We start from the raw sequence: 16,752 nt of genomic DNA, 5'->3' as shown, positions 1-16,752 counted from the left end.
AAAATTCTAATTTCCCACCCCTTTTTTGTGGTCATCCTCCATCTCAAATCCACTTGACTGCCAGACATTTCTTGTGTAATGTCTGAAGTGTGTGTAGTGCTAGTAGCTTGTAGTTCTAATATCTGTTGCCTATTGTATAAATGTACAAAATAGGTTAATGCAGTATACATTAGTAGTTTTCCTAACATTAATTTCTGAATTGAATCAAGGGTGTATTAATCCATTGAGGTTGTGAATACCTTTTGAATAAGTCATTTTATTTCAAATAAAATATGTGTTGTGTTTCAAGATACAATACACATTCTACAATATCCATAACAATGGCCAAATCATATTGACATCAAACATACCAACAGAATCCAAGAGCAAAGTTGGTGGTATTAAATAGATCCTCTTTATTGAGGGCCATCTACTGAGAAGCAGACACAGAGAGACAGGAACAACGGGCTGTGGTCTGTACAGGGAAGAGAATGTGGACAGTTACAGGCTTTTAATCCAGTCCAGGTTTGGTCCTTTAGGGTCACAAGGGTGGCTGGGGACATCGTCCATCTTGCCATTGTTTCGCACAGGGACTGGGGGAGAGAGGAAAAAGGTTTTGTTTATACCACCAACTGTCTAGGGCCAGACTTAATGATTGGCTCATAATGGTTTAATGGCTTACCTGGGTAGTTGTATGGCACAGCTGCATTCATCATACCTGAGTACTTCGTTAAGGGACTCACTAATGGAACAGTAACGGCTGGGAAGAAATACATGAAATATCAATGATATGTTACACCAAGTGAACACACAACTCACTTCAGGGAGAGCTGAAGGGCAGTGCACACAAGTTTATTTGATGTGTATCATGTAATGTCAGAATCCATAAGGTGTAACTACAGTTGCATTTAGCATATTGTAAGATATGAGCATTACAACCTGGGATGTATACTTTGAGAGATGTACTGACCGAGAAGTCCAATTGCACAGGCGGCCAATACCACTGGCTCCTTATTCCATGCATTCTTCAGGAAGGCACCAATTCCTGGCAGGAGAAGCAAACAGACATTTATGTTACAGTGGGACAAATGCACACTGTGTTATGATCTATGATCCAGTGACTGATTCATGTTTAAAGGATATAGCTAGATACAAATAGATAGCTGGGCTTATATAACTTGAAACTACATGTCATATACCCATTAGTTTGAGTCTATACAGTATTGTAAACATGACAGCATTGCGCAGATAAATACTGAAGATGAAGCTCGAAGATCAACTCTATCCAACTTCTCTGTTTACACCAGGGTACGCAGGACATGTAGAATAAGAATCACATCAGCTCTAATTAATGGGATTTCTATCTGCAAAGTTCGACAACTGAACGTGGCCCAGGTTTACGCTCAGCTCAGTCAGAAGAGAGCAGTGGAATGTGGAATGCAAGCGATTCAGATTGGAGATATTTAATGATGAAACTACTACATTCTGATTTGAGCTTTGACCTAAAAAAGGTTAGGTAAAGAATGAAGTGGAGACGCGACATGCATTTAAAACAAATCGGCTAACACTATGTTGGTCCAAGGTCACACATTTCGTTTGGCATGGTAAATTAAAATATGCATACTAAATTAGAGTTGAATACAACATTTACTTACAATTAATCATACACTAGCATTATCAGAACACCAGTGTTTGATTGACAGAGGGATCAAGCATAAAACGAAACAGCTAGCTCGCTAATAGATAAAAGTTCACCCACCTGCCATGTTGCTGTTTGTAGTTTTGCCGGGCTGGGGAACATGGGAACTGTAGTCTACATAATGTCGTATAATTATTGCGCCAGTTGCAACAACACAAAAAGGTTGTTTGACAGCGTGAAATCTGCGGTGATGCATTGAGCGCTGCGGTCAATGGATCGGGTAAACATATGTTTCAAGTGTCAGTCAGACCATCCAGATACAGTAGTTAGTCGTGAATCTTTAAAAAATGCTGCGAATGTTAGATGCTTTTCAGTAACGTCGTTAGCAAGTTAGGCTAACATTAGCTAGTCGAATGTGTTGTCATTTCGGTTTAATCGTTTTCAAGAAAAGCTCACGTTAACGAGTTGTGATTTCTTTAACCAAATCAAACTTAGGTCCCCTAAATGTAGTTTTATTTGGGGTCGAGGACGGTGTAGCTGATTAGCTAACGCTGTCTGCAAGCAATTGGTTTATTATGGTAACAAGCTATAACATTCCTAAAGATTAGCCCCACATAGGACGAGGCGTCATTTAGTGTAGGGTTAAAGAAAATATGCTGTCAGGTTGAGTCGATAAATTAACCCTACCTGTTTGTCAAATGTGGTGTAGATTCGTGACACCGTCTAGGACGTGATTTATGAGGGGGTGAACGATCTTATTCCTCCTTCCACCCCTCACCCAGATGATGGAGGATTTCTCCGGACTGGCCCTGCCGCCTCTCTTTGGGGGCCACATCCTGGAAGCAGAGCTGGAGCCAGGTGGGGTGGAACTGGGCCCAGGGGAGGTAAGTAAGAGTTCTGAGTCAGACTATTATGAATCCAGTGGCTCGGTTGGTTGGAAATGGAATATGGTGCTAGAGCCGGGGTATTCAACTCTTACTCAATGAGGTCCAGAATCTGCTGTTTTTTTGTTCTACCTGATAATGAATTGCACACCCCAGGTGTCCCAGGTCTAAATCAGTCCCTGCTTAGAGGGGAATGATTAAAGAAACACAAATTGTGTGTGCTAAATGACAGTTTTTATCATTAGGTAGAGCTTGGCCCTGGGGTCAGCGAGTTGCTAGAGGGCAGAGGTCAAGGGTCAGGAGCAAGGCCAGAGCAGGAGGAGGAGAGGAGAGAATTGGAGAAGAGGAAGTACCTGGCTTTGATCAAGAGGTGTAAGGAGATCGAACAGGTGAGTGACTGTGGGGAATCATTTGTGTGTGTGATTGTACGACCCTGCCAAGTGTGGATTTTTATTGCGCCTTTACTATCGTATCTTCAGGTAGTGCTCTATTTAAGAACCAAGTTATATGGTTGAGCATCTGTGAACATATAGTTTGCTGTTGGTAATGCCAGTGCACACATGTGGCATAAAGAAATGCATGGTAATGAATCCTTTCTAGGGTTGCAATATTTTCAATACATTTTCTGGTTTTCCAGAAATCCTGGTTGGAGGTTTCTGGATTTCCTGCTTATTCCCTCCTGATTCCAGGAATCCACCAACCAGGATTTTGGGCAAACCAGGGCATTTATTGACCGTTCCAGGAACTTTGCACCCCTAATCCTTTCACCATTTTCTCTGCAGGTGAATGAGAAGATCCTTGGTCGCCTTCACCAGGTACAAAGACTAACACGTCACATGAAGAAAGAGAGAAGGTAAAAAAGCTCTGTCTGTCCTTTCATTGGTTCATGTCTTTATCAGTCTATGGTCTATTGGCCTGTCCATTGTAAATACAGGCTAGCTCAACTACAACAGCAACTGAACTTCCCTACTGTAGGTTCCTAATGAAGACCCTCGACGTCCATGGAGATGACTATAGAAATGCACAGCTCACCATATCGCTTGAGGTGAGAATGAGATTTTCAAAAAGTTAAGTGTTTCTTTAATAATAAACCAGTAGAGTTCCATGATATACAGTTATAGTATATTGAAATGTAACAACGATTCGTTATTCAATCTTTCACCATTAACTTTGATGGTGATGTAGAAGTAGTCAACTGGGCGGTTTTCTGTTGGCATTAAACTGGAGAACTCTTCTGAAACTGAGTTTCCCCCCCCACATACTATATCTTTATACTAAAACTAACACTGTTGTTGTTTCAGGAAGAGTCTGGTGCCCATTTAGACATCGGCCCTGGAGTAGACGATGATAGGCTGAATGACCTCCCTAGCTCCTCCCCCTCTGTCCCTTTCCAATCCACAGTGGGATCCAAGAAGAAGAGGCATCGAGTTCCAAAACAGGAGAAAGACCCACAGGTGTGTGAGACGCACTCATAAACCTTGAGTGTGAAATTAACGTGTACACCCAAACTAAATGAATGAACAAAGACCGTAATGGTGAAATGTTTGTGCAACTATGTGCAGAGAAAGGTGACTGCTTCTCCTTTACACTGACAGTGCATTGCATATTCTATTCTGTGCATATGGAACAGATTGCACTCAAGTGTTCTCCAATCTGGCAGATGACAGATCTGTCAGTCTGTTTCCCTACAGTGGTTCTGTTGTTAACACCATCTTCACTCCTCTCCACAGACTGAAGCAGACATCTCCATGTTGGCAGAGACGCAGTTCAATGACTTTCCCAGCCCAACCGCTTTGTCTCACTGACCAGGGGAATGGCCGGTAGCTAGTGGGAGGAGAAATGAAGCAGCATTCTGTTGCTTGGCCTCCCACTTCCCCAGACGTGATGTCACTGAAACACATACAGCCAGGGCTGTAATGAAAAACATAGTGGATAAGATTATCATTTATGCACAACTATGGTCTGTGGAAATGGCTGAAGGTCTTGACCATGATAATCCACCCACCAATTCTGATCGAGTAGAGAATGGATGGTCCGGTCCTTGCGGAAGTTACATTGACAGTACATGTATTGATGTGAACCTTTTATCAGGATACTCTGAACATGTTGTATGATTGTTTGTCGACGTGACGCTTACTAAATGTTCCGTATAAAATGTTTATTCAGAACTTCAGGATTCAGTTTTTATAGATTTTCTCATTTTCCCATCAATCATCTGATAAACCAATCACAGGAAAGTATACCTGCGGAAGTTGTCCAACGACGGTGGAGAACTTGGTCCTATCATAGCTTGGAGGTAGGGTTTAGGCCAGAATCCACATTTTGTGGGTGGGATTTAGCTACCCTCCATCTTTGGTGTACTGTACAGCCAGATTGACGAAAAGAAAACACAATTTGGAAGTAAAGAAGACTGGCGAAATAGTTTTGAGTTCTAATTGAAAGAGACAAACGAAAAGCCCAAACCCTAGGTAAATGTCTAAAACAAATGTAAATTTAGCTGGTTGACACAGTTTCCCTAATTTTCATAAATTACCAGCTAGCTAGCTAGCATTGTGATTGCAGTAGCTAGCTACATTTGCTAGCATTATAGCAATTACCAACATAACGTCAACTGTGCCCAAAATATAATTGCAATATATACACTTCATGCATAACAATGCATCGAATAGCAATTGCATTGAAATTAGTTGTCGAAACCTGCCAAACAGCATGTGAATTGGCTACGTTCGCTAGCTGGCTAATGTTGCTGACATTTCCATCGAGACATCTATTGAACTGTTTTACGATTGATGAAAATAGTGATGTACGCTAAAATTACCCGCATGTTAATTCTTTGCTAAACCGAGGTACATTTCGCTGCACGTGTTTGTATTATCTGTAGCTAGTTGATGCTAGGAAGCTAGCTAGGGACTTCGATACAATGCAATCAATGTTCGTTTAGTCTGCATTGTTTTTAGCTAACGTTAATCTGTTATCTCCTTCTCTCAATGAAAGACGGTATGAGGACATTGTCGTAGTGAAGCCATGGCTGATAAGAGAAAACTCCAAGGTAACTGTAGCATAGAGCGATGATGGACGTAATGGACTGGACACTGACCTCTCACACTCTTTCGACTATCAGTTATTTAAATTATTGGATTCATCTTTGAGATTCAATGTAATATGTTAGTCCAGTAAAATAGATTGGCATATTTTCACAATGACCTCTTTCTTTCCTCTCCCCAGGTGAAATTGACAGATGTTTGAAAAAGGTAGCTGAAGGTGTAGAACAGTTTGAAGACATTTGGCAGAAGGTGAGGACTCCTTAACACTATGCATTGCATATTCACTGTGCATGAAACAATGATTTGTCTCCTATCAAACAAACTGATCTTTGTCACTTTGTTTCACAGCTTCACAATGCAGCCAATGCCAACCAGAAGGAAAAATATGAGGCAGACCTTAAAAAAGAGATTAAAAAGCTACAGGTAAAACTAATTGCTTACTAATAGTAAGAAATATATGAAGCTGTCTTAATATCCCATGTCTGCTCACACTGATAAAGCTATGGGTCTTTACTTAAGTTTTAATTGTTGTTTTCTTGTCATCTCTCCTGCAGCGATTGAGGGATCAGATAAAAACATGGGTGGCATCAAATGAGATCAAAGACAAAAGGCAGCTAGTGGATAATCGCAAGGTCATAGAGACGGTAATACTCTCCAAAATAGCTTCTTTGTTTAACACTGATAGGAGAAAAGGGCGATTAGGTCTCCACCATATTGTGTTTACCTTTCTACTAGGGCCAGGACGATACCAGTGTTGCGATACCGTGGCAAGGAAACAAAACACGAAGCGGATAAAATAATATATATATACTGTATATCATTATGTTGTCCAGAGACATTCTATTTATTTTCCAAGCTATAGCACACAATATTTTACATACAGCAAGGTTTTAAAGGACCATAGCCATAAGACTGCTAAATAGTTAATTAAATGGTTCTATGGACTATCTGCATTAACCCTATCTCAAATCCCTATTCTATTTGGCACATGCTTTGTGAACAATCAGTGTAGACTAACAGTGCAGAGAGAAAGTGTAGAAAAATGATAACATGAGGAATAAATACACAATAGGTAACAATAACTATGTACATGAGTATGTGCAGGGGTATGAGGTAGTTGAGGTCGATGTGTACAACCATATACACTGAACAAAAGTATAAATACACCATGTAAAGTGTTGGTCCCCTGTTTCATGAGCTGAAATAAAAAATCCCACAAATGTTCCATACGTACATAAAGATTATTTCTTTCAAATTTTGAGCACAAATTTGTTTATATCCCAGTTAGTGAGCTTTTCTCCTTTGCCAAGATAATCCATCCACCTGACAGGTGTGGCATATCAAGAGGCGGATTAAACAGCATGATTACACAGGTGCACCTTGTGCTGGGTACAATAAAAGGCAACACAATGCCACAGATGTCAAGTTTTGTGGAAGTGTGCAATTGGCATGCTGACTGCAGGAATGTCCACCAGTGCGGTTGCCGGGGGGTATTTCTGTCAATAAGTAAGCCCTTTTATGGGGAAAAACTTATTCTGATTGGCTGGTCCTGGCTCCCCAGTGGGTGGGCCTGGCTGCCAAATGGGTGGGCCTGGCTGCCAAATGGGTGGGCCTGGCTGCCAAATGGGTGGGCCTGGCTGCCAAATGGGTGGGCCTATGCCCAACCGTGGCTTCACCACTGCCCAGTCCATGTGAAATCCATAGATTAGGACCTAATGAATTTATATCAATTGACTGATTTCCTTATATGAACTGTAGCTTAGTAAAATATTTGAAATTGTTGAATGACTAGGCAACAGGATATATAATAAACAGTAACAGCAGCGTATGTGTTTGGTGGAAAGATTTAGTGCAAAAAGGATCAATGCAGATAGTCCGGGTAGCTATTGGTTAACTATTATTATCTTGCACTGACTATGCACACTCACAAGACTATATATACGCACTATACACAGTGTACAAAACATTAGGAACACCTTCCTAATATTGAGTTGTACCCCCTTTTGCCCTCAGAACAGCCTACATTTTTCTGGCATGGACTCTACAAGGTCTCAGGGTTTCACAGGGATGCTGGCCAATGTTGACTCTAATGCTTCCCACAGTTGTCAAGTTGGCTGGATGTTCTGTGGGTAGGGGACCATTCTTGATACACACAGGAAAACCTTTAGTGTGAAAAACCCAGCAGCGTTGCAGTTCTTGACGCACTCAAACCGGTGCATCTGGCACTTACTACCATACCCTGTTCAAAGGCACTTAAAGCTTTTGTCTTACCTATTGTCCCTCTGAATGGCACACATACACAATCAGTCTCAAGGTTTAAAAATCTTTCTTTAACCTATCTCCCTCCCCTTCATCGACACTGATTTCAAGGGGATTTAACAGGTGACATCAATAAGGGATCATAGCATTCACATGGTCGGTCATGGAAAGAGCAGCTGTTCCTAATGTTTGTACACTCAGTGTATATACACTACACTGACACTCACACAGCCCAAACACATTCACATACACTACATACACACACATACCAACATAACACACTTTCACACTAATCATTTGCTGCTGCTACTCTGTTCATTATTTTTACTATTATCTATTCTGATGCATAGTCACTTTGCATTTTCTGTACACATCTATTTCAAATACCTTGTACTGTACCCCTGCACATTGATCCGGTACTCCCTGTATATGCACTATATATACAAAAGTATTTGGACACTCATTCTAATGAATGGATTCAGCTATTTCAGCCACACCAGCTGCTGATAGGTGTATAAAGTCGAACACTACCATGCAATCTCCATAGACAAACATTGGCAGTAGAATGGTCTTACTGAAGAGCTCAGTGACATTTCAACAAGTCAGTTCGTCACATTTCTGACCTGCTAGAGCTGCCCCGGTCAACCGTAAGTGCTGTTATTATGAAGTGGAAACGTCTAGGAGCAACAACGGCTCAGCCGTGAAGAGTTAGGCCACACAAGCTCACAGAACGGGACCGCCAATCGCTAAAGCGCGTAGCTCATAAAAATCGTCTGTCGTTGGTTGCAACACTAACTATCAAGTTCCAAACTACCTCTGGAACCAACGTCAGCACAAGAACTGTTCGTCTGGAGCTTCTTGAAATGGGTTTCCATGGCCAAGCAGCCGCACACAAGCCTAAGATCACTATGTGCAATGCTAAGCGTTGGTTGGAGTGGTAAAGCTTGCCGCCATTGGACTCTGGAGCAGTGGAACACGTTCTCTGGAGTGATGAATCACGCTTCATCATTTGGCAGTCTGACAGACTAATCTGCTGAGTTTGGCGGATGGCAGGAGAATGCTACCTGCCCCAATGCATAGTGCCAATTGTAAAGTTTGATGGTGGAGGAATAATGTTCTGGGCTGTTTTTATGGTTTGGGCTAGGCCCCTTAGTTCCAGTAAATTGAAATCTTAACACTACAGCATACAATGACATTCTAGACTTCCAACTTTGTGGCAACAGTTTGGGGAAGGCCCTTTCCTGTTTCAGCAAGATAATGACTCCTTGCACAAATTAACGTAGTACAGAAATGGTTTGTCAAGATCGGTGTGGAAGAACTTGACTGACCTGCACAGCCCTAACCTCAACCCCATCGACCACCTTTGGGCTGAATGGGAGCCAGTCCCCGCAGCAATGTTCCAACACTAGTGAGAAGCCTTTCCAGAAGAGTGTAGGCTGTTATAGCAGCAAAGGGGGGACCAACTCCATATTAATGCTCTTGGTTTTGGAATGAGACGTTCAATGAGTAGGTGTCCACACACTTCTGGTCATGTAGCTTCATTCTTGTGTGTTTTATTCCTCCTGTGTTACTATTTTATTATTATTCTTCAACTCTGCATCATTGAGAAGGGCCCGTAAGCAAGCATTTTATGAAAAGTCTACACCTGTTGTATTCGGCGCATGTGACAAATAAAATTTGATTTGACCAGAGTTTGGTCTGCTTTAGTTTTTTTTTATTTTTGCCATGGAAAAATTGTGTGCTATTGGTATCATCACAGCCCTACTTTCAACTCATCTTAGTGCTCATGGAGAAGGTATGCGATCCTGACTGACATAACATCTGACATTCTCTCCTTAGCAAATGGAGCGGTTTAAGGTGGTAGAGCGGGAGACAAAGACGAAGGCCTACTCTAAAGAAGGCCTGGGGCTCGCCCTGAAAGTGGACCCAGCTCAGAGGGAGAAAGAAGAGACGGGAAACTGGCTAACGGTAACAGCCTCTGGGCCGTTGGTATTTTGACTCATGCATAGTGGTAGTGTCTCCTGAACGATGGGTCGGGTGGATGGTTCACACTGGCTCTGCCTTGTTTTCTGGGTGGTGATCTGTTCTTCTTTTCCCCCATTATCTCTTTTTCTCCCCCAGAATACGATAGACACTCTAAATATGCAGGTGGACCAGTTTGAGAGTGAGGTAGAATCCCTCTTCATTCAAACCAGGAAGAAGAAAGGAGAGAAAGAGGTCAGTCTCCTTTCATCTCATTCCCTATACATTAACTTTTTCTGTGTATGTAGTCTAATTAAGCAATAAGGCCCAGGGTGTGGTATATGGCCAATATACCATGGCTAAGGGCTGTTCTTACAAACCCAAACCCCCAAGGTGCCTTATTGCTATTATAAACTGGTAACCAATGTAATTAGAACAGTAATAATACATGTTTTGTCACACATGCGGTATAAGGTCTGATATACCACAGCTCTCAGCCCATCAGTATTCAGGGCTCAAACCCCCCAGTTTTATAATAATGAATCAGATATTGGGTTGGATGATGTTGCTCCTAGACTCTGATCTAAGGTCAGTCTTGCAGTCCCCCTAAAAGGATTTGGGGAAGGCAAGTTGATCCGCAATCTGTGCCTAAGAAAGACTTCTACCTGCATTACAAAAGTCACCTGAACAGTTTATAACCACCTGTGCCTGTTTCTCTGGCTGTCTCGTAGAAGCAGGATCGCATTGAGGAGCTAAAGAGGTTTATAGAAAGGCATAGGTACCACATTCGCATGCTGGAGACCATCCTGCGCATGCTAGACAACGACTCGGTGCAGGTGGACTCCATCCAGAAGATCAAGGACGACGTGGAGTACTACATGGAGTCGTCACAGGACCCAGACTTTGAGGAGAACGAGTTCATTTACGACGACCTGGATCTGGAGGACATCCGTGAGTCGCCCATGGACAGCCAGGAGCTCGATGACGAGTCCTGGGATGATCATGATGATGATGCTCATGCTATCAGCTGTGGGTCTGGATGAATGGTCCCTCATGAACGTCTGTTGGGTCTGGGTGGATGGATGTTCTCTAATCAACATCTGTTAGCTGGGTTGACTGTCAGTTTAGAAGAGCTTGATCTGTGGTGTTTCTGTGGCTCTGGATGTTGATGATTGTTAAAAACAACATTTATATATTAGATTTCCCCTGAGTCTTATCATTGAAATAAACCAGTAGCCTTTTCTCCCTGATTTATGCCCTTCACTCTTTCTCTCCCTCTTTCTCTCCCCCTCTAGCTGCAGCGCTGGTGGCCACCTCTCCAACGGGCTTGGGGAACATAGAGGATGAGATGTTCCTCCACTCGAGCAGCACTCCCACCTCCACCACCTCCTCTTCCCCCATCCCTCCATCCCCGGCCACCTGCACTGCTGTAAGCACATCTGCCTTCACTGATTGGTTGTTTGTATAGAAACTACAATCACTTACTTGATCAGTGTCATAAAAGTACATTGATACTTACACATGCCCTGTTTGTACCTGCATGTGTTCTGCAGGAGAACTCTGAGGACGATAAGAAGAGAGGGCGGTCGACAGACAGGGACGTTAGTCAGGTGAGACCGAGCTTCTACAATATATGCTTATAGCTCAATAGAGAACTGGATTTCTTCAGAAATGTAGTTTCCCTGTTCTGTTTGTACTAAACTGATGCTGTGTCATTTTCAGTCTCCTGCGAAGAACGGCCCTTCCTCCTTGTTGTCCTTTTCCTCGTCCGCCAATTCCGGGTCCTCTTCTTCCTCCTCTCTTGTATCCATGGCCGCCATTGTCGGAGGCAACCCTGGGGTTCCCACAAGCAACAGTCTAATAGGAAGCTTCAGCAGCGCCGTACAACATCAGCCTCAACCTCCACAGCAACCAGTCCTGCAGCCACTGCAACAACCACAACAACCCCAAACTAAACCTTGCACCCCCAGCCCACCCAGCCACCCCCTTCTCTCCACCGCCCCCTCTCTCCCCACACCCACCACACCCATTTCAGCCTCCCCAAACTCCCTGCCCCAGGTCTCGCCTGGTCATATCCTCAACTCCAGCCTAGGCCTTGGGTTGGGCCTGGGTAAAGTTGGCATGACGGGGACAAGCAGTGCCAACTCAATGTCTGGTCTGGGCCTGACTGGGATGTCTACCTCTCTGAACACCATGGCAGGCCTGCTCTCTGGGTCCACCCATGCCCCTTACGCCCAGGCAGCCTCGTTGGGAGGCCTGGGTCTGAGTACCACTACCCAGTCCAGTGTCTCAGTGGAGAGCTCCTCCATCCCCACCTCTTGCTCCAGTGGAGTGACCACCAACGGGACTGGGACAGGCCTGGGCCTGCTGGGGTCCAGCCCAGCACACTGCTCCCTGACTGGGGGGATCCTGGGCCTGGTGCCTGGGCAGAGTGTGATCCCTGGGCCCCCTCTGATCCCTCTCAGCCCGGTTGGAGCTGCCCCGGGGGGGGCAGTGGGGATGATGGGAGGAAACGGAGGAAGCATGGGGCCAATCGGAGGAGTAGTTGGGTCGAACGCAGCCCCTGCCAGACCACCCAGTGGACTGAAGCAGAACGGAAGCACAAGTATGTTCACTGTCTGTGTTCACTGTCTGGGTTTGTCTGTTTCTTTATGCACCTTTTCTGAATGAGGGATTGAGCATTAGTAGTAATGTTTCCACCGTCTTTCCCATGGCTCAGGTTACAGTGCTGTGGTGGCAGAGAGCACAGCAGAGTCCGCCTTCAGCACACCCAGCCAATCACAGAGCAGCCAGCCTTCCTCGCTGACGACCTCAGCCAGTCAGCAGTAAGTGATATCAAATTCATCCAAGACCACAATCATCTGTTCATTTTTTTAGATGATAAAAATGTCCTTATGTCTTCTCTCTCCCTCAGTATGGACAACGGTCCCAGCCTCATCAGCTCCATCACCTTGCCCCCCAGCTCTCCGTCCCCCTCGTTTTCCGACAGTATCCCCGGTGGAGGGAGTCTCCTCAATGGACCCCACTCCTACACACAGGCCTCTGAGGGCCTCAAGGTGAGGGGAGACAGAGGGGAAGGACAGACAGATGTGAGGCTAAGAGATGAGCACTTTGTCCTGATGTTCTTAAATGGCCTCCTCTCCTACCACTGTTTCCCTTCGGCTCTGAGAGGTTTTATACAGTTCAACAGAGGGATGGATACAGTTGGCCATTTAACAGTATGAGAACACAGTGTTTGGTGAACACTAGAACCTCCACGGCAGCCATTTTGACCCAATTGTGGTTGTCTATAATACGAATACAACTTGGAAACAAACAAACTCACAAAAATACTGATAGTTTAGAAATTAACACAATTTTCAAAACTTTCTCCGCATAAAGAAAAAGAAATTCACAAAATGTGCTGTAGATCACAACTCCCACACCATTCACAACAAATTTTGTCAGCTATTCGGGAGATTTCCAATGATGAAGCATCTCCTAAATGACCTTTTTTCTGTTATTTCTTAGTTAATTAACATGTATAATAGCAGTGTAATAACGTTAGAATAACTGTAGAGACTGCCCTCTGTCCCCAGCTTCCTACAGACCTCCGTCAGATACTGATGGAGACCAGAATGTCAGCGCAGGCCCCAGAGCCGCCAGGGGCCATGGCTACAGCCACTAACACACGAAAGAGAAAGCAGTGTCAGGTAGAGACCCACACACACACGGAAATATACACATTCATACTCGACTTACACACACTCACTCCTAAACACATCCACAAAGCCACTAACACAGGAAACAGAAAGATGAAACAGATTTAAATACACACAATCTCTAACTCTGACACAGACACGATTACACACCAAAAATATAGAAAGAAGGTTGAGGTAGTCAGATATCAGTGCTATCCAAAAACCATCTGTGTCACAGGGAAATTGACATTGCCAAGTGGCTGGATTAGTTCCTCCACCACACACCAAGAACATACAAGATATATGATTGAAGAGGCTGTATTTGTAAAGATTGTGTATAGTGTTGAATTAGTAAGGACTCCATGGGATCTTGAATTGGCAGGTTTATTTGGTCATTGTTGGTGCAGTCACTGTGGCTGGCCGTGGGGGTTCTAGTTGCAGGTAGGAGTGTGTTGCTTCACACCATACAGGGAATGGATGGTGGACTGGTACCAGGCTTCTACTAGTATCTCATGGTGGAAGAACTGTTGAATTGTGTATTGGTTTTCATAAATTCTGTTTTTTATCTTTGCCCCTTGCTCTTCCAAACTCCCCCTCACCCCACTCTCTCTCTCTCTGTGTTCCATCCATCTCTCCTCCCTCCCTCCCTCCCTCCCTCAGGCCCCGGAGCCTCTGAGTTCTCTGAAGGCGATGGCTGAGAGAGCAGCATTAGGATCAGGTCTGGATGGAGAGATCCCCAACCTGCACCTCACAGACAGAGGTAAGAATCAACTCAATTAACAAGTTTAAAATCACATCTTGAAGGCATTACACAAATAAACATTCATGCAATTTGACAAAGCACATGCCAGTTGCAGGTGACATCATTTCTAATTGTCTGTTTGTTGATGATATCCCCACCAGCTGTAACTCAACCAATCCTCTCCTCAGACATCTTCTCTGGTTCGTCGGCTGCCCCCGGCACGCCCGCGGCCCCCCAGCCCTCCCTGTCGGAGGTGAGTATCCCCCCTTCCCTGGGGGTGTGTCCCCTGGGTCCCACTCCGCTCTCAAAGGACCAGGTGTACCAACAGACCATGCAGGAGTCTGCTTGGACACACATGCCGCACCCCTCAGACTCCGAGAGGATCAGGTAACAACGCCCTCCGCTGGAATACTGGGGACACTGGGCTTTCTCTGAGGAGATATTAACATGCACATCTGTGCTACTCTCTCCTGTAGGCAATACCTGATGAGGAACCCATGCCCCACCCTGCCATTCCATCATCAGATGCCCCCCCACCACTCAGACTCTATAGAGTTCTACCAGAGACTGTCCACAGAGACGCTCTTCTTCATCTTCTACTACCTGGAGGTAACACACACACCATCCCCTATCTGTCCGCTCTGGCTTTTGTCACTGTAGGGTCCAATTGCTCACTCCTTTCTTTGTTTCTCGTTTACTCTCTCTCAGGGCACTAAAGCTCAGTACCTGTCAGCCAAGGCTCTGAAGAAGCAGTCGTGGAGGTTCCACACCAAGTACATGATGTGGTTCCAGAGGCACGAAGAACCCAAGACCATCACTGATGAGTTTGAACAGGTGCAGTAGAACCTTGGTACCTCCTGTGCTGTTATTGTTGGAGGCAGCATGGGTCTGTATAGAACAATGAGCCAATGATGAGCCAACATATAGAGTGAGTGATTAATACTGTCCTCCTCCCTCAGGGCACTTACATCTACTTTGACTATGAGAAGTGGGGTCAGAGGAAGAAGGAGGGGTTCACCTTTGAGTACAGGTACCTGGAAGACCGAGACCTGCAGTGACAGAGGGAGGAGAAACGTGCTGCTGTTGACATTCCGAGACTGACCTAACTCCATGCTGTGGATAGAGATTGTGATGTGTAGTAGAACCCTGCTCCTAAAATGGAGGATGTTGTCTGTATAGGCAGCGTCTAATGGCACCCTACTCCCCACAGTGTACTACTCCGGCCCAAAGCCCTAGTAGTGGGGAATAGAACCCCCTACCTATAATGGTCTCTGGTCAGAAGTAGTGTACTAGGGGGGAGTAGGGAGTCATCACAGATCTGTGCCTGTCTGAACACTCAGTATGTGGCATTACATTAGGAAGCTCCATGCATGTTCCCCATGTTGGTTTTGTTTTTCTTTCTGTTTCAACAACAAACTCTGTACTGCCCCCAACTGGAGTATAGAAGCCTTGGACTAAACAACAACAACAAACTCTGTACTGCCCCCAACTGGAGTATAGAAGCCTTGGACTAAACAACAACAACAAACTCTGTACTGCCCCCAACTGGAGTATAGAAGCCTTGGACTAAACAACAACAACAAACTCTGTACTGCCCCCAACTGGAGTATAGAAGCCTTGGACTAAACAACAACAACAAACTCTGTACTGCCCCCAACTGGAGTATAGAAGCCTTGGACTAAACAACAACAAACTCTGTACTGCCCCCAACTGGAGTATAGAAGCATTGGACTAAACAACAACAACAAACTGTACTGCCCCCAACTGGAGTATAGAAGCCTTGGACTAAACAACAACAACAAACTGTACTGCCCCCAACTGGAGTATAGAAGCATTGGACTAAACAACAACAAGCAAACATACATTGGATTTGGTTACATGTGAAAAAAGCCCATCTTGCTTGAATTGACTGTAATTAGTGGTTTAGAATGGAGACATACAGTTGTCTAGCTAGCCAGCAGACAGGGCTCATTTTAAGATGTTATGATGCCTGTTGATTAAGTTCACTATTAGAGATAGTGAGTGATTGTCAATAGTTTTATTGATGTCGTTTTGGTCGATAAAACGCTCTGATTGAGAATGACCACATGGCCTCTTCCTTTTGATGGGAATAGAGAGGCATTATTGGACATTGGATTAAATTGCTATGCAATTGAACTGGTCTCTGCCTCCCTCTCTCTTTACAAATAAAATATTTTAAAGTGTAACTGTGAAAGGAAACACATCGTCATTGGGGCATTATGTTTGTGAGATTAGCTAATAAAGGATTTGTACCTGAAAGAAGCAGAGTTGTGTTGACATGAAGTCTGCCTGATGTTCATGGTTTCTATACCATGAAGCACCAGCCACTATTGCCCTTCAAAGTAGAACTACTAGTGGAAGGATGAGAACAGAAATAGGAGAATTCCCTTTGAGTTGGTGTATATTTACTCAAAAGGGTGTCAACAGTTCTCTACCTTGCATGTAGTAATCTGTTCAACTCAATTTTATTCGGTGTTATTTTAAATCACTTCCAAAAGACCGTTTAACAAAACCTGATTCTGCCATTCAGGGCTCTGTTCAA

At 44.3% G+C, this 16,752-nt stretch overlaps 3 protein-coding genes across 9 annotated transcripts; 2 read left to right on the top strand and 1 right to left on the bottom strand.

Annotated features, from left to right (window-relative positions):
- Positions 1–375: 375 nt before the first annotated feature.
- LOC123998166 (NADH dehydrogenase [ubiquinone] 1 alpha subcomplex subunit 3-like) lies at positions 376–2,067 on the bottom strand. The gene is made up of 4 exons (XM_046303160.1): positions 1,739–2,067; positions 950–1,024; positions 662–739; positions 376–572 (listed from the first exon to the last, which is right to left on the bottom strand). Exons 1-4 carry the CDS (start codon positions 1,872–1,874, stop codon positions 481–483), a joined length of 381 nt encoding a protein of 126 aa, XP_046159116.1. The 5' UTR covers positions 1,875–2,067; the 3' UTR covers positions 376–480.
- LOC123998165 (TCF3 fusion partner homolog) lies at positions 1,767–4,675 on the top strand. Of its 2 annotated transcripts, none has more exons than XM_046303158.1 (7): positions 1,767–1,898; positions 2,401–2,502; positions 2,748–2,891; positions 3,285–3,355; positions 3,478–3,547; positions 3,804–3,956; positions 4,233–4,675. In XM_046303158.1, the coding sequence occupies exons 1-7, from the start codon at positions 1,890–1,892 to the stop codon at positions 4,305–4,307; spliced, it is 624 nt and encodes a 207-aa protein (XP_046159114.1). In that variant the 5' UTR covers positions 1,767–1,889; the 3' UTR covers positions 4,308–4,675. The 2 variants fall into 2 exon arrangements, with proteins under 2 accessions (XP_046159114.1, XP_046159115.1); XM_046303159.1 differs by having other exon boundaries at positions 1,779–1,898; positions 2,328–2,502.
- On the top strand, positions 4,659–16,475 carry LOC123998164 (CCR4-NOT transcription complex subunit 3-like). Of its 6 annotated transcripts, none has more exons than XM_046303153.1 (19): positions 4,659–4,798; positions 5,497–5,551; positions 5,728–5,795; positions 5,895–5,969; positions 6,101–6,190; positions 9,645–9,773; positions 9,927–10,022; positions 10,499–10,796; positions 11,063–11,196; positions 11,321–11,377; positions 11,490–12,372; positions 12,487–12,592; positions 12,682–12,823; positions 13,346–13,459; positions 14,108–14,207; positions 14,378–14,576; positions 14,666–14,798; positions 14,898–15,023; positions 15,149–16,475. In XM_046303153.1, the coding sequence occupies exons 2-19, from the start codon at positions 5,527–5,529 to the stop codon at positions 15,245–15,247; spliced, it is 2,874 nt and encodes a 957-aa protein (XP_046159109.1). In that variant the 5' UTR covers positions 4,659–4,798; positions 5,497–5,526; the 3' UTR covers positions 15,248–16,475. The 6 variants fall into 6 exon arrangements, with proteins under 6 accessions (XP_046159109.1, XP_046159113.1, XP_046159108.1 ...); XM_046303152.1 differs by lacking the exon at positions 4,659–4,798 and adding an exon at positions 4,808–4,970; XM_046303154.1 differs by lacking the exon at positions 4,659–4,798 and adding an exon at positions 4,809–4,970 and having other exon boundaries at positions 10,505–10,796.
- Positions 16,476–16,752: the final 277 nt, after the last annotated feature.

Source organism: Oncorhynchus gorbuscha, linkage group LG15 (assembly GCF_021184085.1).
Source record: "Oncorhynchus gorbuscha isolate QuinsamMale2020 ecotype Even-year linkage group LG15, OgorEven_v1.0, whole genome shotgun sequence".
NCBI lineage: Eukaryota > Metazoa > Chordata > Actinopteri > Salmoniformes > Salmonidae > Oncorhynchus > Oncorhynchus gorbuscha.
This window is presented reverse-complemented; position numbering and strand designations above follow the sequence as displayed.

Coding starts and splice junctions, on each gene's coding strand:
- LOC123998165 (XM_046303158.1), top strand. Junction 2,503..2,747: donor TGGAACTGGGCCCAGGGGAG/GTAAGTAAGAGT, acceptor TTTTATCATTAG/GTAGAGCTTGGCCCTGGGGT. Junction 3,548..3,803: donor AGCTCACCATATCGCTTGAG/GTGAGAATGAGA, acceptor TTGTTGTTTCAG/GAAGAGTCTGGTGCCCATTT.
- LOC123998166 (XM_046303160.1), bottom strand. CDS start 1,874: ATGCATCACCGCAGATTTCACGCTGTCAAACAACCTTTTTGTGTTGTT. Junction 1,025..1,738: donor TACAAACAGCAACATGGCAG/GTGGGTGAACTT, acceptor TTCTCCTGCCAG/GAATTGGTGCCTTCCTGAAG. Junction 740..949: donor CTGTGCAATTGGACTTCTCG/GTCAGTACATCT, acceptor ATTTCTTCCCAG/CCGTTACTGTTCCATTAGTG.
- LOC123998164 (XM_046303153.1), top strand. CDS start 5,527: ATGGCTGATAAGAGAAAACTCCAAG. Junction 12,373..12,486: donor GAAGCAGAACGGAAGCACAA/GTATGTTCACTG, acceptor CCCATGGCTCAG/GTTACAGTGCTGTGGTGGCA. Junction 12,593..12,681: donor ACGACCTCAGCCAGTCAGCA/GTAAGTGATATC, acceptor TCTCTCCCTCAG/TATGGACAACGGTCCCAGCC.